Genomic DNA, 24,594 nt, shown 5'->3' on the forward strand with positions numbered 1-24,594 from the left:
GTCGAGGACTACCTGAACAGATTAAGTTCATCATGGGAAAGTGGGGGAACAGGGGAGGTGGGAGGGAAGAGAATAAGCCAATACTCACCTCAAAGACCCTTTAAAATTGTCTAGCATAATTCTTGACTCTGAAAATGAGGTGTCCGAAAGCCAAAGGTTGGTTGCCAATTTGTTGAAATGTGGGGAGAAATTATAGAAAAATCCCGAGGAAACTAAACACAAAAAGAAAGAAAGAGAGAGAGAGAGGGAGAGAGAGAGAGAGAGAGAGAGAATGGGATTAGTTTCTCATCATCATTTTTTAACCAAAGCTTTTCAGAACGTCTGTGAAGGTGAAAGTCAGTTGAAATAGCACTTTGTTATTCATTGGGGACTGTGATATGTAATCAATAGGAGAAACAACAATGATATAAAATATGGTCCCCTCACCAAGCTTCAAATGCAGATTTCAAAGAGTCATAAAATTAGGAGAAATTTCCCACCCCTTTTTTTTTACCATAAACTCTAGACTCATTGAACTGAAATTTGGATTATGCAATTTGTGGCCAATGGCCACTTCTTAATAAGGTGAAGTTTTGCTCATTTTTCCAAAAAGGCAAACAATATTTGTATGCTAATTTTTCCAAACTTATGGTACCTACATTTTTATCCCAAATTTTCCCCAATTTACCTAATTTTTATCCCAATTTTCCAAAATTAGCTAACATTCAAACTAAATTCAGCTCACGCGATGCTAATTTCCCCAAATTTATCTCGTTGTATCCCATGTTTCCAAAATTAGCTACCTTTAAACTACTTTTATGCTAACGGTTCCCAAAATTATGCTCTGCTCTTTATTCTAAAATAAATCTGGGCTAATTTTTCCCAAAATGTATTCTATGCTGAACCAATACGTGTTACACACCCATCTTCTTTCTTTAAAAATAATAATAATAATCTCCAACTCTTCCCAAAGCCTGTAATAAAAGCTAAAAAAATCCCAGCTCGGTCATTCATCTCAGCCGTCATTCCCAAACTTCACACTGTCCTCCCAGATAGAGAACATCCATTTTTAAAAGGCAGCCCCCATTGCAAAAAACAGCTTTCCCATCCTAACAAAGGATTGGCGAAAAACATGTCCAAAATTCCCAAAGAGCAACAACGCCGATGAATGTGGGCAGAGGGAAACTGTCTCGTTTCATGCCAGGACACAACCCAATCTTTTTGTAGATTATCCACCTTGGTTGCCTTATGCCCCACAACTGGCAATTTGTTCTAACAGGGGACGTTTTGTGAAGCAGCATCCCTTTGAGATAAACCTTGATCCGTGTCTGTCAACCGATCTGATAACCCGAAAGATGCTGGGCAAAACCAGAGCTTATCTCTTAAGCCACCCTGTGCAAGGCTCCGCAGGGCCTCCAGCCTGTTTATTGTAGAAACTTGACATTATCAGCTACACAACATTGGATTTTGTGATCTGGCCAAAACCAACATGGTTTGGAAGGGACTGAAAACAACCAGGCAGTGTTTGAAGCCCCTCTGGATTCAAGAGGGGGAGTCAGAACGATGCCAGGGCTACAGAGTCCAAATCTGGATCCTGAGTTCTCCATAGGCTCGAGAATCTCTTTCTCATTGAAGTCTTCTGAATGTTTACTTGGGCGTTGGGCAGCGTCCCAATGGCCGAGGATCAAACATACAGAAAGGTTGACCTGGGGGAGGAGGAAGGAACTCTGTGGTAGTTTTCAACCCATTCTGCTAAAACAGGGGTGTCCAAACTTGGAACAACTTTAAGACTTGTGGACTTCAACTTCAAAGCTGGCTGAGGAATTCTGGGACTTGAAGTCCACAAGTTTTAAAGTTGCCAAGTTTGGACAGCCCTGTGCTAAAATGAAACTCCCAATAAGCTTGAGAATTGCAAAAGAAAGAGAGAAGAAGACGGAACGGCTGAGATGGAGTCATGCATTGAACCGAAACCTGGTTTAATGGCAATGTATTGAATAAGCCACTATTGACTGGATTCACACCGTGCGTTAAGCCTCCCCACCTCCTTCAGGAGCCTAAAACTTCCCTCTTTTTTAAATTCCAAAGACTTACCAATATTGTTGCATTGAGATATTCATCTATTACAGGATGTGATTTTTTTTTAATAGCGCACACAGGGCAACCATCATTCATGCAGCAATTATTTGAAATTACAACAGTACTGAAAACAATGACTTATAATCAGTCCTCGCACTTATGACCATTGCAGTCGTTCCCAACGTTCGCGTGATCAACATTTGGGCGCTTGGGAACTGGTGTGTATTTACGTCGCTGAGTCTTGCGATTGTTAAGTGATTCACTTAACACCCATGACCAAAAGAAAATGGTCATAATATGTGGCGTGCCTCACTTAAGAACTATGGAAATGAAAATTCTGATTTTGGTTGTAAATTGAGAAGTGCATATCTAGAAAAAAAGGGCCCCGTTTCAAGGTTTTAACCTGAAGCCATTGCACTTCATCGAGATTTATATCCGAAACTCATTCAAGTGCAGATCGGTCTTTGCTATGTAATTTATTTTATTTTGCCTTGTTGACTTAAATCTATGGCAAGCCAAGACTAAATTTCCTTGGCATTTATCTTTCTGCTTAGTGTGTGCACTTTGCCAGCTGCTACTGACAATTCTAGTAGAAGCAGCTAAGAAATGTCAGGTTTGTTTTGTTTTGGAAACCAACTAATTTTCCTCCAGTGATTTATGACCCAAATTCTTTTGTGCAGCCAAAAAGGCCCACCCGGTGCCTTTCCAGAAAAAGTATGTTGCATTTCTTTCAGGAGGAGGGCCTGTGGGGTAATAATGCATGGAGGTTCTGCCATGAAGGTTCAAAAAAGATGATAGATAGATAGATAGATAGATGATAGATAGATAGATAGATAGATAGATAGATAGATAGATAGATAGATAGATAGATAGATAGATAGATAGATAGATAGATAGATAGATAGATAGATAGATAGATAGATATAGATAGATAGAGATGATAGATAGATAGATAGATAGATAGATAGATAGATAGATAGATAGATAGAAGATAGAAGATAGATAGATAGATAGACAGTTAGATAACAATAGATAGATAGAGATAGATAGATAGAAAGATAGATAGATAGATGATAGATAGATAGATAGATAGATGATGATAGATAGATAGATGAATAGATAGATAGATAGATGAATAGATAGATAGATAGATAGATAGATATGGATAGGTAGGGAGATGATAGATAGATAGATGATAGATAGATAGATAGATAGATAGATAGATAGATAGATAGATAGATAGATAGATAGATAGATAGATAGATAGATAGATAGAGGTAGGCAGAGAGGGAGGTAATAGAGATGACAGACAGACAGACAGACAGATATCATTCCAGGAAAAATCCTTTTCCTCATTCCTACCAGGATCAAATCATTATATCTCTGTCTTTTTAAGATTTCTACCTTACCGCACATGATGCCTCCTGCTTGATTGAAGCCAGCATCCAAAATGGATGGATGGATGGATGGATGGATGGATGGATGGATGGATGGATGGATGGATGGATAGCATAGCCAGATAGACAGACAGATGATGGATGGATGCATGGATGGATGGATATGAGAGGGAGGGAGATAGGCAGGCAGGCAGGCAGGCAGGCAGTACGTTGGACTAATAAAAGGTCTATGAAAGTGATGGGACATCAGGACATTTCATCAGGCCTCCTGCCTTTTTTGACCCTCCCCCAGCAGATGCTGTTGCCCCAAATCCAGAATTATGTCAGCAAGTTTGAAAGATTGATCCCTACATTCTGGAGGTGGGGGGGGGAATTAAGGAAGGAAATTTTACACTCCGGCCAAAGATTAAAGCCATCCTCTGAGATGCAACAAGAAGATGATGTTTCAATGCAAATTAAAACCGAAACTCACCACTGCCTGGAGGCTGCATGAAAGAAAGGCAGGATATGCATCTAATAAATAACTAACAATCTTCCATTCTCTTGCTTTTGCTGGCTAATAGCTTCCTTCTTCCTGAAAGCTGGAACTCAACTTTCTCTAACCCTCCAGTCGGGCCAATTCAGAGCGCCAAACTCATAACATATATGTACACAGTGGCATCGGGCAATCATTCATCCGGTTTCTTCCCATTCCTCCAATATCCTTCCACCCTCTGGATCAAAACTTAGCTCCGTGAAGACGGGGTGGGGTTCACCCAGCTGATTAACTCACACGGAGCAAAACCCACCAGAGAACGTAACTACACCCAGCAATGAAAATTGTGTTTCTTTTCAAAGAGTTTCGATGAGTCTTTTTTAAAAAAATAAGGTCTGATCACGTGTATAATAGGAGCCAAGTTTTTAACGGCTTGTGAGATGGCTGGGTGGGTTCAAAGGCTGGGTGTGCCGTTTTGAATGGATGGTGTGCTTCGCAACAGACGTTTGCTAGGGTGTTTCACACACAAATGCATTCTTTTATGTTGTTCTTCCATGGAGATGGGGAAAGTGGATATCTAGCCATTATTTATTTATTTATTTTATTTATTTATTTATTTATTTATTTTATTTGATTTTTATACCGCCCTTCTCCCGAAGGACTCAGGGCGGTGTACAGGCATAATAAAACCGAACATACAATATACAAGTTTAAAATATGATTTAAAAAACTTATTTAAATTAGCCCAATAATTAAAATTTACCACGTTAAAAAACCCCGTTTAAAATTAATAAAATTCAACATTAAAATCCCAATTTAAGCCAGCCCCGCGCGGATAAAAAGATGAGTCTTGAGTTCGCGACGAAATGTCCGAAGGTCAGGTATTTGGCGTAAACCTGGGGGAAGCTCGTTCCAGAGTGTGGGAGCCCCCACAGAGAAGGCCCTTCCCCTGGGGGCCGCCAGCCGACATTGTTTGGCGGACGGCACCCTGAGAAGTCCCTCTCTATGGGAGCGTACCCAGGAAGATGTCTTAATCACAGTTTGGCTCTGGGAAGGTTGAGTTAAAGCCAACTATGGTAATTTTATGACCCCTGGGCTTCAACTCCCAGAATTCCTGAGCACGTAGACTTCAGAATTGCTCAGCATGTAGACTTCAACTCCCACAATTCCTGAGTGGGTCCTAGGCTGCATCAACAAAGGGATAGAATCAAGATCACGTGAAGTGTTAATACTACTTTATAAGGCCTTGGTAAGGCCACACTTGGAATATTGCATTCAGTTTTGGTTGCCACGATATAAAAAAGATGTGGAGACTCTAGAAAGAGTGCCAAGAAGAGCAACAAAGATGATTAGGGGACTGAAGACTAAAACATATGAAGAACGGTTGCAGGAACTGGGTATGTCTAGTTTAATAAAAAGAAGGACTAGGGGAGACATGATAGCAGTGTTCCAGTATCTCAGGGGCTGCCATAAAGAAGAAGGAGTCAAGCTATTCCTCAAAGCATCTGAGGGCAGGACAAGAAGCAATAGATAGAAACTAATCAAGGAGAGAAAAAACCTAGAACTAAGGAGACATTTTCTGACAGAACAATTATTCAGTGGAACAACTTGCCTCCAGAAGTTGTAAATGGCCCAACACTGGAAGTTTTAAGAAGAGATTGGACAGCCATTTGTGTGGAATGGTAGAGGGTCTCCTGCCTGAGCAGGGGGTTGGACTAGAAGACCTCCGGGATCCCTTCCAACTCAGTTATTCTGTTATGTAGACTTCAACTCCCAGAATTCCTGAGCCAACCATGTGGTGAATGAATGGCTCATCCTTCCATAATGTCTCCCCAACCCTGATGTGGTGAGCCAAGGTGACTTTCTACCCATTTCAAAGGACATTTCATAGACCCCCGAAAGCTCAAACCCATGTGGAGATGAGGCCACTCCTTCCTTCATCCTAGTTGCAACTCTTTGCTCTCTCCCACCTCCTTGGGAAGAATTTGCTGCATTTTGACTATGGATAACAACGAGGACCAGAGCCATCTCCATGTGCTCTGCCTCCTAGCTCCACCTGAAGTGATTAAGCAAGACATGGACACGTGGGGGTTTCCGGCTTGATCTTGGAGGCCCCTGCTGAGAAGAAAGAGGTCCCGTGATTCCCCACAGTCCTTCCAAAAGTTGTGCAGCCAAGGGAAAAGGACTAAACACACAAGGAGTGGTTATCACCCCTCCCCAGAAGTCACACTTGGGATCCAAAACATAAGTTTATAATCCCGAAGGTGCTTTTTTTTTTTTTCAGCAGGCATTTGGACTTTCTGGTTTGTTTGTTTTTTCTTTGAAGATGTTTTGCTTCTCATCCAAGAAGCTTCTTCAGCTCTGGCCAGATGGTGAGGAGCTGAAGAAGCTTCTTGGATGAGAAGGGAAACGTCTTCAAAGAAAAAAACAGGAAGTCTAGTTGCTTTGGGACAACCAGGGCCTGGGTGCCCTGAGACTCTCTGATAATCTGGGTCCTCTCGGCTTTTGGAGCACAGGGGGACTCCTGACTTACAAAGCACCCATTTAGCAACCGTTTGAAGTTCCAACCTCACTGAAAAAAATTGACTTACGACCAATCCTCGCTCTTACAACTGTCACAGCTTCCCTGTGATTACGTGAACAAAATTGGGATATTTGACAGCCGGCGCTACACACACACATATACACACACAAACACACACACACACACACACACACACACACACACACACACAAACGCTGCAGTTTAGGACCCTGTGAGCTTTCTCCAGACTCATTAAATCCCGTCAGATCAGCCTCGTGTGATATATGAGACTCCAGGTGTGCTCTGCACCCCCAAGTTGCCCAGGTGAGGTTAACCTCAGAGGCAGCAGCTGGAGAAAACAATGGGAAGCACAGATGGCTGGGAGAACGAAAAACGGAGGTTGGAAAAAAGCAGAAGGGAAGGAACGAAATCATGACGAGAACCCATTGAACGCCATTATTGTTTCTCATCGGCTCCGTAACTGAATTTCTTTTCGATATTCTCTCTGACACACGGAGAGAGATATACAGGTAGTCCTCGACTTACAACCACAATTAAACGACTGTGAAGATGCAGGAACGGTCGTAAGTGTGAAAAATGGTTGTAAGTCACTATTTTCAGCCCTGTTCAGTAACTTTGAACAGTCACTAACTGAATTGTTGTAAGTCAAGGACTAACTGTACCTGGCTCATGCATTGCTTTAAGCTGTTCGGGGCTCAAGCAAGGATTTAGCATAAGCCATGATTCACAGGTTTGCATCACTAGCTACTCCAGAAGCTCACAAACCGCCATTCAACCCTCAACAGGCCAAAACCCCATTAATTCTCCAGGCGGTTCCCCAGTGTGTGTGAACCCTGCTAGGCTGAAATCCAGCTGAGCTTTCCCTTCCTAGAGAAGTACGTGCTAAGAAAAAAGTATTGTCTAGTCTAAAAAAATCCAAGCATCCATCCTTCTTTCCATCTGGTAATAGAAGAGGATTCATCTCTTTCCTTCCGTCCTTCCTTCCTTCCTTCTTTCCTTCCTTCCTTCCTTCCTTTCTTTCTTCCTTCCTTTTTCTCTCTCTTTCTCTCTCTCTTTCTCTTCGATCCTTCCTTCCTTTCTCTCTCTCTCTCTCTCTTTCTTTCTTTCTCTCTCTCTTTTTTTCCCTTCCTTTGTCTTTCTCTCTTTCTTCTTTCTTTCTTTCTTTCTCTTTCTTCTTTTTCCTTCCTTCCTTCCTCTTTCTCTTTCCTTTCCCTTCCTTCCTTCCTCTTTCTCTTTCCTTTCCCTTCCTTCCTTCCTTCCTTCACTTTTTTCTCCCTCCCTCCCTCCCTCTTGCATGAAACATATCTAACAAACCAGGGCACCATTTCAAAGGAATTTTGCAAGATAGGTGTGGTTGTGTTTAGAGATTCTTAACAAGGATTAAAATGCCCATTTTCAGCTGTTGCTTGGACGGAGTTCCAGAAACAAGAGCATTTTTGTGTTGGTTTCCATTTCAACCCCCCAACAATTTGCAGCGATCAGATTATCCTCTTTTGTTTTGTTACCCCTGTAGGCAAATGGGCTTCTTCCTCTTGCTGCGTGACTAAAACACAGTTTTAGCTGCACTGTTTCCACAACAGCACACACGATCTGGAAGAAAGCACGGGGGGGGGGGGGCAGATTTTTTCCCCCATTCACTTTTCTAAAAATCCCATAATTGTCCCCAAACCACAGCAGTGGAGAATCAACCTTCAAAGCTGTATAAAACCCATCCAAAAAAACTCAGGCTAGATTCTCATCTGAGCTCCACAGTTCAAAGGAACTCAAGCTAAGTTGCCTTTTCTTAGCTAACCTCCCTCACCAAGTCTTTGTGCCACATATCCTGAGCATCTTTTCTGACCAGGGTGGGAGAAAATGCCATAACACAGAAAATACAAATCTTGGCAAAAAAAAAAAAAAAAAATTCTTCGTGGAAGTTCGACTCCGGTTGACTGTATGGAGAAGCCTCCAAACTAATTCCCAACACCCATCGCCAACACTTGCTGCAAACTCATCCTGTATCTTTAGCCCAGCAAAAGCAAACACCAATGATTTTGTTCTGTGTTGTCAAAATGCAGAAGAAATTATGGTTGTCTGCTGTCTGGAACTGTCTCCCCCCACCCCACATCCCCGTCTCTAAGACAGATTCTCCAGAACTAACTGTGGAACTGAGCCAAAGGGAAGAGGGATGCCTCTTCTTTGCTCCCTCCCTACCTGATACACAGAGTTTTTTTTTTCCTGACTTGCTCTGGCTGCAAAGCTTCTAACTGCTGGGGGCAAAGGGAACTTTTGCAGAAAGACAGAAAATCCCCACAAGAGGAGGAGGAGGAGGAGGGGAAAGAAGGAACATGCACAGACCTGGGTGCTCCAGAAGACAGAAGAGAGAGGAGAGAGAGGAGAGAGGAGAGAAGAGAAGAGAGAAGAGAGAAGTGGGAAGGGAAAGGGAAAGGGAGAGGAGAGGAGAGGAGAGGAGAGGAGAGGAGAGGAGAGAAGAGAAGAGAAGAGAAGAGAAGAGAAGAGAAGAGAAGAGAAGAGAAGAGAAGAGAAGAGAAGAGAAGAGAAGAGAAGAGAAGAGAATTGTTTAGGATCTTAGAACTGCCCAGCAGGTGTCCTAAACTGGCACCAGTGCCCTGGCAGGCAGACCCCCAAGGTGTGTAATTGGGCCATAATCCCATATGTCGACGTTTGCTCCTTGGGAAGTAACGTGCCTTGCATGCAATGGAAACACACTCAGGATTTCGCAGCAGGTCACCTTGGCATCCGCAAGAGAACGAAGCTCAGGCTTTGAAACCAGCAACAGTCCCACGTCCTTCGCTGTGCGCTGTGCTGGCTGGACACCCACACAAACAAACACTTTATCGCAAGGGACCTGCCTTCCGAATGGCTCCTGCTTGCCCTTCGAAAGGCTTTTTTTTAACCCTTGCTAGCATGGTGGGAAAGTCTCCTCTGACTCCCAGTTCTGTCTCATCAAGCCAAATGCTGCCCCCTCCCCAAAATCCAGATTTTAGAAAGGATGGCCTCTGGGCTAAAATACCTGGTGGAAGGCCAACTGAAGAGGGGAAATCCTTCCAGATCCTCAGTCCTAGCGGGTCATCTCTGGAAAAGCAGCCAGCTCCTTTCTTCTCCTTTCTTTTTCTTTTTTCTTTTATTACCTTGCTACTTTCTGAAACTTCTTCGGAGTCCCAAAGAATCACATCTGGACAATGGGAGACCAAGGGGGCTGCCCTCGAGCCGAGATCAAGGCAGGTCCTACAGACTCGTGCGAACTTCCTTCCTTCCTTCCTTCTTTCTTTCTTTCTCTCGGCACTTCTGAGTCCAGCTAGTCGGTTGCTGCCTGCCGTGTGGGGAAAAATGAGGCGAAGCTGTCAGAAGGCAGGGGAAATTTAAGAGCTTCCATGATGCTCCCACTGCCACCTGGCGGTCCTTGCAGGCAAGAACGTTCCGGAAATCTTCTAGGAAACCCAAAAGAGGTCCAGGCAGGTGGCTTAGGAGATGTGTTTGGGCTTACCAGGTTGTTCAGAATATAGAATAACAGAGAAGGGGTTTGGACTAGAACAGGGGTCTCCAACCTTGGTAACTTTAAGCCTGGAGGACTTCAATTCCCAGAATGCTGGGAGTTGAAGTCCGCCAGGCTTAAAGTTACTGAGGATGGAGATCCCTGAACTAGAAGACCTTCAAGGTCCCTCTAGCTATATACCATTTTCATCCCTAAAAGTTGCTTCCTAGGCTTAGGAATTCTTAATGCTAATGTGCTTGTGTTGAGCTGGGTGTGTTTGTTTTCGTATCGTTCACTCAAATTCATTTACTGCAGTTCTGAGACCAGATGCAAACAAGGTATCCTGCCTGAGGCTGGCCGAGTGAGGAAGGCTCCAAATGGAAAACGGAGAGATGGTGAGTTCTAGACTTGTTTTAGGCATGAAAGCCGGCTTGGTGACCGACCTTGGACAAGCCATCTCTCTCAGCCCAACCTGCCTCACAGGGTTCTTGTGGGGGAAATAGCAGAAGGGAGGAGGATTAGGTATGGGAAGGAAGGAAGGAAGGAAGGAAGGAAGGAAGGAAGGAGGAAGGGAAGGAAGGAAGGAAGGAGGGAAAGAAGGAAGGAAGGAAGGAAGATGAGAAAAGGAGAGGGAGGGAAGGAAGGAAGGGAAAGGAGGGGAAAGGAGGGAGGGAAAGAAGGAAGGAAGGAGGAAGGGAAGGAAGGGGAAGGAGGGAAAGAAGGGGAGGAGGAGGAGGGAGGAGGGAGGAGGAGGAAGGAAGGAAGGAAGGAAGGAAGGAAGGAAGGAAGGAAGGAAGGAAGGAAGGAAGGAAGGAAGGAAGGAAAGGAAATTCTACCTCTGCCAATATTGAGAACTTCCTGGGTGTGAGACCCACAAGGATATTATTTTTCAGTATTCAGATTTGTAATAAGCCTAAGTGGTGTTTCTCTGCTTAACCCCATTTCCGTCTCTTTCTCCTCTGTGGATGTCTTCTCAAGGGTCCCATGTTAGACTAAAACCTTCTCCAAATGAGATCAGTTGACCTCTCCTTAGTAGGTGCCATTGATCCTGGTGGCTCTGGGTTAATTCTGAAATAATCTTGAGGTTCTTTGCTCGACGTGATGGTGTCATTTTGGAAAGTGCTCTGGAGGAGCACCAGTGAAGGGTGAAAATTTCTTTCTTTCTCTCTCTTTTGCCGTGGAGAAGGAAAATAATATCTGCCACAGGCATTTCTCCACCCAAGGTATCTGGAAAGGTTACAGGCATACCTCGGAAATATTGCGGAATCAGTTCCAGACCACCGCAATAAAGCGAATATTGCAATAAAATGACTCACATGATTTTTATTTTATTTTTTTGGTTACCCAGTGCATGTAGAAATTAGGTTTACACTAGACTTCAGTCTGTGAAGTAAGTAATCATATTAGGTCCTTCCAAAAGGCACGTAGCTTAAGGGGGAAAAAATGTTCTTCTTAGTAAACATTGCTAAAGTGACCTGGGAGAAATTTGTGAGAGACAGTAGAAGAGAGGCCATTAATCAGTGGAATTAACAATTACTGTGCGGAAGGGCTTGTCTCCAGAAGCTGTGGGTGCTCCGTCATTGGAGGTTTTTAAAAGGCTGGACAGCCACTTCTCTAAAATGTTATAGGGTCTCCTGCTTAAGCAAGGGGTTGGAATAGATGACCTCCAAGTCCCTTCCAACTCCGTTATTCAGATGGATGGATGGATGGATGGATGGATGGATGATGTGACTCAACAACAACTGGTTGTTGACTCTTGGTGACCATCTAGATTTTCTCTAGTCTCTACTCCGGTGTTAACCTGGTTTTTCAAGTCTTCCAACAGGGCCCCAGTTGTCATTGTAACTGAATCCATCAGTTGGTGGTCATTCTCATCTTCTCTTTCCCATCTTTAGGCCTTCTCCAAAGATTTGGGTCTTAGCATGTGTCTGAAGTAGGATGTGGTGTGGTGGCCTAGAGGTGGAGCTCTCGCTTCGCAATCAGGAGGCTGTGAGTTCGGTCCTAGGTAGAGGCAGATATTTCTCTCTCTGAGCACAATGAGAATGTATCTGCTGAACAAAACTCCACATTGGCGACAGGAAAGACATCCGGCCAATAAACACTCAGCTCCATTCAATTGCCCAAGATTCCACTCCACAAGGGATGATGTTATGGACTCTTTAAAAGAAGATGATGATGTGTCTGAAGTAGGATAATTTAATCCATGGGTCATTTGGTCTGGAGAAAATGGGACCAAAGTTTCAGGGTTGGTGGAAACATAGCTTATTACTTCAACATGATTTTTTTGAACGTGGAAGGAGTGAAGTTTGGGCTGCAGCTGTACACCATAAGGAGGAACTGACTGACAACTCTGATCAAAGAGGTTTGCCGACCTCCAGCCGTCTGAGTAGGGCAAACCTCTGGTCCAAGTTTCCTACTGCTTCAGCTCACCGTTCGTGCAGGCTGGTTAATTAAAACACAGTTAGAAGAACCAAGCAGGCGTAAGAGGACAAAGGTGGTGTGAGCAAGGCCAGCTGAGAACACACGTCCAGGAGAGCCATGACATCCACAGAAGCTGCCTGGTAAAATTCAAACAAACAGAACCAGGAATGGTTGGTTGTAGGATTTTATTGGCAGTTTTCAGCAAGGCAGGGGTTCTGTTTTTTTAAAACGTGATCTGGTCTTCTGAAACCGGAGAATTAAAGCCTTTCTTGTCAATTTTAGTAGCCTGAAGTTCATCAAAGGTCCTACATCCTGTTTAAGAGGTGCAGTAGACACCTATATTGGGGCAACTTAGATTTCTTGCGCCTCGAAAGCTGTAGAAACGCTCCCTGATTGAAAACAAAAGTCCTCTGGCATCTTAAAAGAATATTTTCTATAGGCCAGACTATTTTGCCAGATCCAGTCAATATCCTAAATGGCATTGTAAAAAAAATAAATGTATTGCTGTAATAAATGTTAGTCTTTAAGGTGCATTTTGCTACAGCGAGCTAGCAAGAAAGCAACATATTTTCTTAAAAGTTCTGCCTGCTTTGAAATTCTGGCTAGGAATTGGAGTCCCAAGTACTCTGTTGTTCTCAAGTTTTGTTTTTGTTTTTTTTTAAAAAAAACTTGATTTCTATATGGTTCCATTTCTTTTTATACCCTGTTTCCCCGAAAATAAGACCCAACCAGAAAAAAAGTCCTAGCATGATTTTTCAGGATGCTTGTAATATAAGCCTTCCCCCTCCCCCAAATTAACCCCAGTTAAGGTTGCCAGGCAGATGGGTGCATTTAGTACCGTATTTCCCCGAAAATGAGACCTAACCAGAAAATAAGCCCTAATGTGTCTTTTGGAGCAAAAATTAATATAAGACCCAATCTTATTTTGGGGGGATAAAGGTAGACATATGAACCAAAACAGCACTATTGGGAAACTGGGTTTGAGGGAAGCTAAATCCTTGAAGAGATGCTCAAACAAATAAAAATTAAGAGGACAACACTCCCCACACTATAAAAACAGTTCCTTTTTGGGGGGGCGACTGTGTTATGTTTTCATCCATGTCATCCCTTCTTCTCTTTTCATGGATCCACCTTTTTAATAAGCAAGAAACTATCAATTAAATAGTCCATCCTCAAAACAGCCTCGCGGTTTAATGAGAATTTATTAAATTAGTTCTGGATCTTCATTCCTTGAATGAGGAGGTATTTGGGGCAACCTTCCCAGAAGCTCTTATTCATTTTCAACTAGAGTCTCATGGACTCCACCCTAAGATTACAACAAGGTGGTAGACACAACATCTTGTCTGTCAAAAGGGTAAAATGCTGAGGAAGGTATTTAGGAATTCTTGGAACAGTCAAGCAGCCAGAGAGATGCAGAATGGGCTTATTAAGACTTCCGATAACCTGTGGAAAAACAAAATTTACAAAACAAGTAGAAAGAAGACCAGAGTCTTGAAACCTTCTTGGAGACTGAGTTGTGGAGAGAAGGTTGGAGAAATGAGTCTCCCATAACTTCTGAAGGCAACTTCTGTTCCATGGGTTGATTGCTCTATCAGAAAATTTCTCCTCATTTCTAGGTTGAATCTCTCTTTGATCAGTTTCCATCCATTATCCCTTGCCTGGCCTTCAGGTGCCTTGGAAAATAGCTTGGCCACCTCCTCCTCTCTGTGGCAGCCCCACAAATATTGGAAGACTGCTATCATGTCTCCCTTGGTCCTTCTCTTCACTAGACTAGACTAGCCAGGCCCAGTTCCTGCAACTGTTCATCATATGTTTTGGCTTCCAGTCCCCTCATCAGTGGTGGGATTCAGCCAGTTCGCACCACTTCGGGAGAACCGATTGTTAACTTTCTGAGCAGTTGTTGGAAGAAATCATTAGGGCAGAGAACCGGTTGTTAAATTGTTTGAATCCCACCACTGCCCCTCATCATCCTGGTTGCTCTTCTCTGCACTCTTTCCAGAGTCTCAACATCTTTTTTATAGTGTGGTGACCAAAACTGGATGCAGTACTCTAGGTGTGTTCTTACTAAGGCCTTATAGAGTGTTATTAGTACCTCACGTGATCTTGATTGTATCAAGAGGGATACAATTTAGGATCGTGTTGGCTTTTTGGCTGCCACTGCTGGCTCCTATTTAACTGGTTGTCCACTAAGACTCCCAGATCCCTGTCACAGTTCCTGCTATTAAGCCTGGTTTCACCCAGTCTATGTGCACTTTTGATTTTCCTTGCCTAAGTGTAAGACTTTACTTTTCTCTACCTTGAATTTCATGTTGATCTTGGCCAAAGTCCTATCAAGACTTCGGCCTCTTGATTTGACCACAGCCCTCCTGGTAGCTCTACAAAGATTACCCAAAGGAGAATTTGCCTTTCAATGCAATTTTCCTGCCTCTCAACATTAAGATAGCAAACACAATGACAACTAAGAAGATTTGTAGGGTATTTTTTCCCCCTAGCTTGGCGTCTCAGAGCCCATGGGGGCTCAGTCAAAGTAATTATGGTCGCTGTTATGAAAATGGCTTTTCAAGTTGCTAAATCACATTTCATTGTATTCAAGCGTGCCGTATGCTGTCTGCAGACCGACTACAGGCAGCTGGTATATAAATATTTCAAATAAATAGAAATCTCAAGGCCATACTTCTGTGACAAGCTATGACAAGAAACTCATGAGTTCATTCTACACGGTGTGAAAACAATCCATCCTTATATTGCTCATTTTTTTGCATGCAAAGTGTTATCTTAGAATCACGGTACGTAGTAAGAAGATTCTCCAAGGGCAACTGATATTTCTTCAGGCTGTGTTTCAGATTCACACCTCTTAGAAGAGTCATTCCTGACCTTTTGAAGTGAGAGCTTCTGGTCCTTCTCAACCCTTTTGGTATTTGGATCAGAACTATCCCGAAACATCAGGGCTGTTGGCTATTTTAGGATGTCCAAAAAAAAATAAATTCATCCAGTAAGACGATTCCATATGGTTGCCCATTCCATAAAGCCACCAGGAGGTCACTACAAAGAAGCATGTTGGATCAGGAAAAGCAATTTAATTGTCTAAGAGGAGAGCTACATTTTCCTGGAGATACGGACTAAAGAGGCCCACTTCATTTTCGCCACTGTTACATTACTTAGTCTAGGGGTTTATGAGTTTGCCAGTTCAAACTTCTGAGGATCGTTGAGTTTCTTAGCCAATAAAATGCTCCTTCAAAGAAAGGTGGATGAAGAACTTTGAAGAGTTCCAACCCATCCTGAACCTTCAGATCTTCTCATCAACCTTGAACTGTTCCTCCCCAAAAAAACTTCAGCGGAGAGTTATTTCTCATGCTCTGAACACATTCCAAAGATTGATTAAAGAGTACAAGCAGTTCCATCGCCTTCGTTTTTGGAAAAGCACCTTGCAAAAAAAAATTTTTTTAATTAAAAGAAAGCTTGACTGAACGCTGAAGCAAACCCACCGAACGGTATAAATTAGGCCTCCATTGTTCTGGGCTTGATAAATGCTCTATGACTGCTATACCCAGGAGAGCACTTTGCTAATGTTGGCAGAGGAAGTACAACCAAAACAAGCCCGGAATTCTTGACAGAACTGCTGCCAATCATGGCATATTTTAACTTTTCCTTTTCCATCCCCCTGGTGATATTCTTAGAGACGACCTTTGTGGCTGGCTAGGGAGACAACTGCTGGAGGAAGGTGGCCACTGACCAGTGATGAAAAACACTGGATCGTGTCTTCGCCATTCTTTTGAGAAGGTCAAGCCACTGAATGTAGTTACCAAGGTGGTTTGGGAACAAATAGAAAGGCACAGCCAGTAGCTTGATAGTTCACACATTCCTTGTTGTATGGATACGCCAGAATGAATGACTGGGACTTGTTTAGGGAAGGCTGTCAAAACTCCGTATGTTCGTTAATAGCAACAGCACTTAGACTTATATACTGCTTCACAGTGTTTAGAGCCCTCTCTAAGCAGTTTACAGAGTTGGCATGTTTGTCCCCAACAATCTGGGTCCTCATTTTACCAACTTCGGAAGGATGGAAGGCTGAGTCAACCTTAGGATCGAATTCCAGACTGTGGCCAGAGCTAGCCTGCAATACTACACTCTAACCATTGCGCCACCATGGATGGATGGATGGATGGATGGATGGATGGATGGATGGATGGGAGTGAGTGAGGAAGGAAGGAAGGAAAGAAGGAAGGAAGGAAGGAAAACAGCAGTAGCACTTAGACTTATATACCACTTCATAGTCCTTTCCAGTCCTCTGTAAGTGGTTTATACAGTCAGCTTGTTGCCCCCAACAATCCAGATCCTTGTTTGATTGACCTCGAAAGGATGGAAAGTTGAGTCAACCTTGAGACAGTCAGGATTGAATTGCTGGCAGTTGGCAGAATTAGCCTGCAATGTTGCATTCAAACTACTATGCCACCAAGGCTCCCTGTGCCACCATGGCTTAAAAACCAGTCATAAATTGAGGATTATCTGTGGAATCATTGCCATGGAGAAAGCAATAAGGAACCATGCATGCAGCTGTGAGTTTGTTTGAGAGGAAAAAGAGGAACACAAGTGCCAATGGATAGAAGTGCAAATCTCCTTCAAGATTTGCACTTCAAGAAGAGGCCTTCCCTTCCTCCTCAGCTATGTGTCCAATAACCACCGCAGGTAGTTCACTAGGTTTATACATCAAAGGAGGAGGAGGAGGAGGAGGAGGAGGAGGAGGAGGAGGAGGAGGAGGAGGAGGAGGAGGAGGAGGAGGAGGAGGAGGAGGAGGAGGAGGAGGATTATGATGATCTTCAGGAAGGATGGTGGGGGACAAAGGAAGCCCTTGCTCTGGAATTCTGGGTGCTCCATCACTGATCATTTTCAAGAAAAGATTGGACAACCATTTGTCTGGGATGCAACAAAGTCTCCTGCTTGAGCAGTGGGTTGGACTACAACAGGGGTCTCCAACCTCGGTCCCTTTAAGACTTGTGGACTTCAACTCCCAGCTTTGCTGGCTGAGGGACTCTGGGAGTTGAAGTCCACAAGTCTTAAAGGGACCGAGGTTGGAGACCCTTGGATTAGAAGACCTTCAAGGTCCCCCCCAACCCTAGGATACGATCACACTGGTTAACCATGATTTAACCGAACACAGAAAAAAAGAGACAAACCCTCAACATCGAAGTGGACTTGTGCACACCAGGCATGCCTGAGAGGAAATGTGTGATCATCAATCAGCTCCTGCCATGGAGACACTTTCAGCCAGATGTGGACGTCCACCAGCCTCTTCTTATTTTATGTCGGTCCTTTGGTTTCCTTGGGAAAGATGAAACACGTAGAAATGCAGGCTTGTGAATTGCAAACGCCCCCACAGAGACCCATTCACATAGAGGAAGGCTAAATTTAGAAAAGTGATTCCAAATGGATATATATATATATATATATACGAACGTACGAAAACATATATATATATATATATATATATATATATATATATATATATATATATATATATATATATAGGTCTTTGGTTGTTCGGGTTTTCTCCGTGTAAAATTGAAGTGTCTTGGCGACGTTCGACGAAGTCTCATTCGTCATCTTCAGGCTTCAGCTTCGTGCTTCTGGGAGCAATGTGTGATCGCAGCTGTTTCTTCCTTTTAACTGCTAGTGGGGTTTGAACTGATTGGGTGGGAGCTTGGCTGTGCTCTGATTGGATGGGGGTTTTTCTGTGCTCTGATTGGCTGGGGGTGTGTCCTGTGTTGGTGGGGGCTTGGTTGTGCTCAATCTAGTCTGTGCTGCAGGGGGATTTGAGCTGGTGAGCTGCATAGCTGTTGTTTGGCTTTGTGGTCGTGCTACATCTTCATAGTGGGTGTCAGTCTGCTGCATGAATGGATTGGAGGGTTTGAAATGGCTAATGTTGCAGCTGCGGTCTGGCTTCTGGTCCTTGGTCGTGCTTCATGATCAGTGTGGGTTTGGGTCTGCTTTCTGGGTGGATGTGCGGTGGTGACATCCTGTGTGGACCTTGTGAGTGTGGGTCTGGTGTCATTCCTCGTGTTAGGGACTCGTTTGTCAATAAGGGCGGGTTTCCAAATGGCTGGTAGGCGGAGGTGTCATCTCGTTTGTTCATGCTGTGTGGGCGTTTTCTATCTCAATGGCTTCTCTGATTATTCTGTTGTTAAAGTGTTCAGTTTTGGCGATAGTTCTGGTCTTTTAAAGTCAATATCATGTCCTGTGACTTTAAAGTGTTGGACCAGGAAGAACTGTGAGTTTGCTTGAGAGGAAAAAGAGGAACACAAGTGCCAATGGATAGAAGTGCAAATCTCCTTCAAGATTTGCACTTCAAGAAGAGGCCTTCCCTTCCTCCTCAGCTATGTGTCCAACAACCACCGCAGGTAGTTCACTAGGTTTATACATCAAAGGAGGAGGAGGAGGAGGAGGAGGAGGAGGAGGAGGAGGAGGAGGAGGAAGAGGAGGAGGAGGAGGAGGAGGAGGAGGATTATGATGATCTTCAGGAAGGATGGTGGGGGACAAAGGAAGCCCTTGCTCTGGAATTCTGGGTGCTCCATCACTGATCATTTTCAAGAAAAGATTGGACAACCATTTGTCTGGGATGCAACAAAGTCTCCTGCTTGAGCAGTGGGTTGGACTACAACAGGGGTCTCCAACCTCGGTCCCTTTAAGACTTGTGGACTTCAACTCCCCGAGTTCCTCAGCCAGCTTTGCTGGCTGAGGGACTCTGGGAGTTGAAGTCCACAAGTCTTAAAGGGACCGAGGTTGGAGACCCTTGGATTAGAAGACCTTCAAGGTCCCTCCCAACCCTAGGATATGATCACACTGGTTAACCATGATTTAACTGAACACAGAAAAAAAGAGACAAACCCTCAACATCGAAGTGGACTTGTGCACACCAGGCATGCCTGAGAGGAAATGTGTGATCATCAATCAGCTCCTGCCATGGAGACACTTTCAGCCAGATGTGGACGTCCACCAGCCTCTTCTTATTTTATGTCGGTCCTTTGGTTTCCTTGGGAAAGATGAAACACGTAGAAATGCAGGCTTGTGAATTGCAAACGCCCCCACAGAGACCCATTCGCATAGAGGAAGGCTAAATTTAGAAAAGTGATTCCAAATGGATATATATATATATATATACAAACGTACGAAAACAAATAGATAGATAGATAGATAGATAGATAGATAGATAGATAGATAGATAGATAGATAGATAGATAGATAGATTTCCCCACCGAAAGAGAAATAGGAAATCACAAGTCGGTTACTGCACCAAAGAAGACAAGAATGCTTTTTCCTGAGTACAGACAGAAAGGGAGCGAGGTGTATTTCTAAATAATGCAATAATATTTATTCAAATATAATATTTATGCTTGATTTTCTTCTGCCCGGAAGGCTGAAGGAAGGACCAGACTGGGAATAGCAGGCCATTGAGAGGCAGCGGTGAACGCTTTTAGAGGAAAAACTGAATACTCTTTTTTTTTTTAATTTTTATATATTTATTCAATTTATGTAGCTGTCCATCTACCTGTCAAGAGACTCCGGGAGGCTTACAAACATCATAAAACAGAGGGGCCAACATTAAATTTCAAATAAAAAGAAATTAAGTAAGTTAAAACTATAAAACCAAAATGTAATCTTTAATGGGTGGAAATCTCTTTTAAAATACAGGTCCCTTTCTTTTTAGAGTGTGCTATTCCACAATCACAGATTTTCTAAATAAGCAAGGTGACTCCAAGAACTTTTTGTTCCAAGAGAGAAAACTTTCAAGACGCTTTTAAGAAGTGATTTTCTTATTTCTTCCACTAATAGCAAAGCTTCTCCCTTTTTTAATGTATTGATTTATTAATCATTTTTTTCCCGGGAGGGAGGCCAAGTTGATAGCAATCACAATTCTATAATGCATTCTGCATTCTTTATAGCACTGCATCCCAACCTGGCGATTTTAAGATAGGTGGACTTCAACTCCCAGAATTCCCCAGCCAAGCCTAGCTGGCTGGGGAATTCTGGGAGTTGAACGGCACCTATCTTCAAGTTGCTAAGGTGGAGAAACCGCCCTTCATGGAATTGAGATGAACCAAAACCCTTCATAAATCCCCGTAGATCACCTCCCGCGATTGAATTTGAAGAACAAAACCATTTGTTTTTTAAATTGAAGAAGGCAGAAAAGGAGGAGGCAAGAAGGAGGAAGGAAGGCGGAAAGTCTTCACTTGGGAAATTGAGATGCTTCAAACACTTAGTTTAAGAAGTGATGCAATTTACAACATTTGGCAGCTGGGATGTCAGAGCTTAGTTGAACATGGCATGATGGAATCACATAGAAATTAACTAGCTTGGCACAAAGTGTGGGCGCTTCCCTGCCATCTGACAAGTTCCATATTTGGGCAGCGGTGCTGAAACCCAGCATCTTGTCACCATCCCTGTTCCTTATTCATGTTCCATGTTTTCATCCACGTTCCTCGTGGCTTTTTCCCATCGTTATCCAAAAAGAGCACTGAGCCAAAAAAATATTCAGTTTTCAGGACGTCCTTCGTTTTGGAGAAGAGGAAAAGAGAATTGAGGCTGGGCCAGACAAATAAACTTTCAGGGGGCAAATGTTTGCTTAGGGATCAGCTACCCCTTCCCCACAGACACACACACACACACACATGGAAAAAAAGAGGAAAGAGGATGGGATTAACCCCCCCACCTACCATTTTAAGGGCAACCCTCTCTTTGGATGGAAATATAGACAAATTCTTAAGTCTCCTTGTTAATGAGTTCTAAAGTATTTTGGACACAGCTTCAGGCCAGACCACATGGAAAGAACGATGAATTGGGGAAAGGAGGAGGAGGAGAAAAGGGGAAGGGAAGAGGGAATTGGGGAAAGGAGAAGAGAGGAGACGGAGGGAGGAAGAAGAAATGAAATGAGGAAAGGGGAGGGGAGGGGAGGGGAGGTATGCAGAAGTTCCACAATTTCATTCTTTTTCCATGAAACTCTTCCTTGTCCTTTTTATTTCATCAGATGGCTGTTATGATAAGAAAAGGACACCCACACACTAAATTCTACAAGACAGCAGGGAAGGGGAACGGAGAAAAATACGCAAAGGGCTGTTTTCCATGGCAGCTTCTTTTCCTTGTAATGTTTACTTCTTGTAATGTTTACTTCTGCCCTTGGGCCATCGTTCAACCACTGGGTGGTCAGGGGGTTCACACAATAGTAACACAAAGCAGGAGGCCGAGGGTTGGCCTGAATGTTACCAGGCCCAGCTGGGAGTCCATGTTTCCACAATAGAAGTTCAACGGTTCGATGTCTCTTGATGCTTGAAGGCATCAGAGTCAACCTTGGGCTGGCAACTCTCAATCAGCCATGCTTGTCCTTCAGAGCATCGGACTGCATTGGGCCACAACTGCCATCGCCCTCAGCTAATAATAATATTATTATTATATATATATAACATATAATATATACATAATAATAGTAATAATCCAATTAATATAGTTATTATACACTCATACTCATATATATGCTTATATATCGTATAATTATTTCATGCTTATGTTTATATATACTGTGTGACAAAATAAAATAATAATAAATCAATCAATCAATCAATAAATAAATAAAATTGATTGGGGATGATGGAACCCATAGTTCAGTAGTACCCTGAGAAGAAACTAGATATGGGATCTCAAGGGTTTCCTAGAACAGGGGTAAGACTTGTGGACTTCAACTCCCAGAATTCTGAGAATTAAAAGCCTACAGGTCTTAAAAGTTGCTGAGGTTCTAGAAAGTTGATGCATCGTCTAACTCAACTTTAAGACTTGTGGACTCCAACTCCCAGAATTCATTTCTGGGAATTGAAGTCCACAAGTCTTAAAAGTTGCCAAGGTTGGAGACCCCTGTTCTAACTGTTCCATGCACTGAGGAATCTATCGGTTCCATCACCTCTGCCAAACAGTTCATTTTGGCAAACGGGCCAGTCCAGATGTTGGAAAACATACCTCTGTTTCTCACCTGAGATAGCAGCAGCAGCAAACTGTGGGCTCTTATCCTAGTCCTAACAGCTCCTGACCCCAGAGACTAATTTTTTTTCTATGTTGGACATATTTATATTCTCCTGTTCAGCTGGCAGACTTCCTAGAGTGGTGTTGTACAATGGGAAAATAAAATCAAGAAACGGCAGGAAATAAAACAATACAATCCTTTCTCCTCTGCTCAAATGGAATGAAAAGCAAAAGTCAAAAAGATCTTAGGAGGTGAAAAGGGACCCGTCGGCCAAGGTCTGACCCAGAAAGGAAGAAGTGGACTCCCCTAACAGGGAAATGTATCCAGGCTGCCTTCTCTAGAGTTAGGATCAACTGATCATCCCTGGATGTCTTCTTCCACTGTTCCAATGTTCGGTGGAATGGCTTGCCTTCAGAAGTTGTGGGTGCTCCATCGCTGGAAAGTTTCAAGAAGAGGCTGGACGGTCATTTGTCCAGAATGGCATATCTCCTGGGGCGCTCACATTGCAACACTGGTCAAAAAGGCCCAGCAGAGATTATACTACCTGAGACTTCTCAGGAAACAACTGAATTGAACTGAACTGCTGGTGACCTTCTACCACTGCAATCTAGAGCAGGGGTCTCCAACCTTGGCAACTTTAAGACTTGTGGAATTCTGGTAGTTGAAGTCCACAAGTCTTAAAGTTGTCAAGGTTGGAGACCCCTGCTCTAGAGAGTATTTTAATTTACTGCACCTGTGTATGGTTTGCCAATTGCACAGTGGCAGATAGGACAGCACTCCAGAGGGTCAACGTCATTGCCCAGAGGATCATTGGTTGCCCCCTCCATTTCTTGGAAGAGCTTGATAGTTCCCGCTGCCTTAAGAAAGTTCAAAATATCCTTAAAGATCCATCTCATCCTGGGCACCCCCCTTTTTTTTTTTTTAATTTGGATTTATATCCCGCCCTTCTCTGAAGACTCAGGGCGACTTACATTGTGTAAGGCAATAGTCTCATCCATTTGTATATTAAAAAGTCAACTTGTATTGCCCCCCCAACAATCTGGGTCCTCATTTTATCTACCTTATAAAGGATGGAAGGCTGAGTCAACCTTGGGCCTGGTGGAACTTGAACCTGCAGTAATTGTAATTGCAGGCAGCTGTGTGTTAATAACAGGCTGCATTAGCCTGTTGAGCCACTTCCCAGCCCTTTTTGAACTATTACCATCTGGCAGACGGTACAGGACAAGAAAAACACGGACAAACAGGCTGAAAAACAGCTTCTATCTCAGGGCAGTAACTATACTGAATTCTACTGTATAGCGCATTATTAATGCAATATCAGGGTTTTTCAATTCAATTGTATAGAATGTGAAGGATGTGTGTTTGTGTTTTATTTTTATAGTTATAATGTACACTGGAGATGGCATTTAATTTCGTTGTATGAGGTGCAATGACAACAAAGAAAACTAAGATAAGCAGGGAGTTGGAGTAGACCACCTCCGAGGTTCCTTCTGGCCTTATGGTTCTATGTTCTGTGATCATCTTGAGGTCTCCTTGAGGGTTTGCCTGGCCAGGGAACCCCTGAAGAATTGTCCAAGGATGATCCTAACACCTGGATGACTTCTGGTGGGAACAAGCCATTCCTTCTCGGCATTGTGTCTTAAACTTTGCTTGCCCTTTCTGAGCGAAACGCATGTAACGGACAGCCAGGGATTTTCTTTCTTGGCACAGGAGACGTTGCTCTGTGGCCAAGGTGAGCCAGATGTTCCAGCGTTCTCAACTGGGCCAGGCGTTGATTTATGCCACATTCCATCCTCGACATAGAAAGGTAAAAGACGCAGATTCCCAGCTGAGGTCCATCTGGGCTGGGAAAGAGAGGCGGAGACACCGGGGAAAGAGGAACCAGGCCCATGCTTCAGGTCAACTCAGCCAAGGAGAATCTGACAGCAAGCAGACCTTAGGAAGGAGCGAGTTCAGAAACAAGGGACTAAGCAGTTTTTCCGCTCTTCTTCCAGTTGAAAAAGAAATAATTTCTGACTCAGCCATAACAGTGATTTTCTCTTCCACCGCTCGACGGTTCTTAAAAAAGCTGAACGATGTCTTAAAAGCAGCAGTAAAAACTACCAGGGGAAGCAGCCTCTCTTCAAACTTCCCAATGGCTCCAAATCGGAACCCTCCGACTGATTGTCCCTTTGACGCGGCCAGATGTCGACTTCACGCGGAGCAATGACGCAAGAAAATAGA

General features: G+C 43.5%; 1 protein-coding gene across 1 annotated transcript in view; it reads right to left on the bottom strand.

The window, feature by feature from the left end:
• Window positions 1-9,797, bottom strand: part of THSD4 (thrombospondin type 1 domain containing 4) — a 181,260-nt gene extending 171,463 nt beyond the window's left edge. The window contains exons 1-2 of the mRNA XM_058156480.1: window positions 9,486-9,797; window positions 89-212 (exon numbers count right to left, since the gene is read on the bottom strand). Of these exons, the coding sequence (XP_058012463.1) occupies window positions 89-117 (29 nt within the window). The 5' untranslated portion in view covers window positions 118-212; window positions 9,486-9,797. The remainder of the gene's footprint in view (window positions 1-88; window positions 213-9,485) is intronic.
• Window positions 9,798-24,594: the final 14,797 nt, after the last annotated feature.

This window comes from Ahaetulla prasina, chromosome 13, assembly GCF_028640845.1.
Source record: "Ahaetulla prasina isolate Xishuangbanna chromosome 13, ASM2864084v1, whole genome shotgun sequence".
Classification (NCBI taxonomy): Eukaryota; Metazoa; Chordata; class Lepidosauria; order Squamata; family Colubridae; genus Ahaetulla; species Ahaetulla prasina.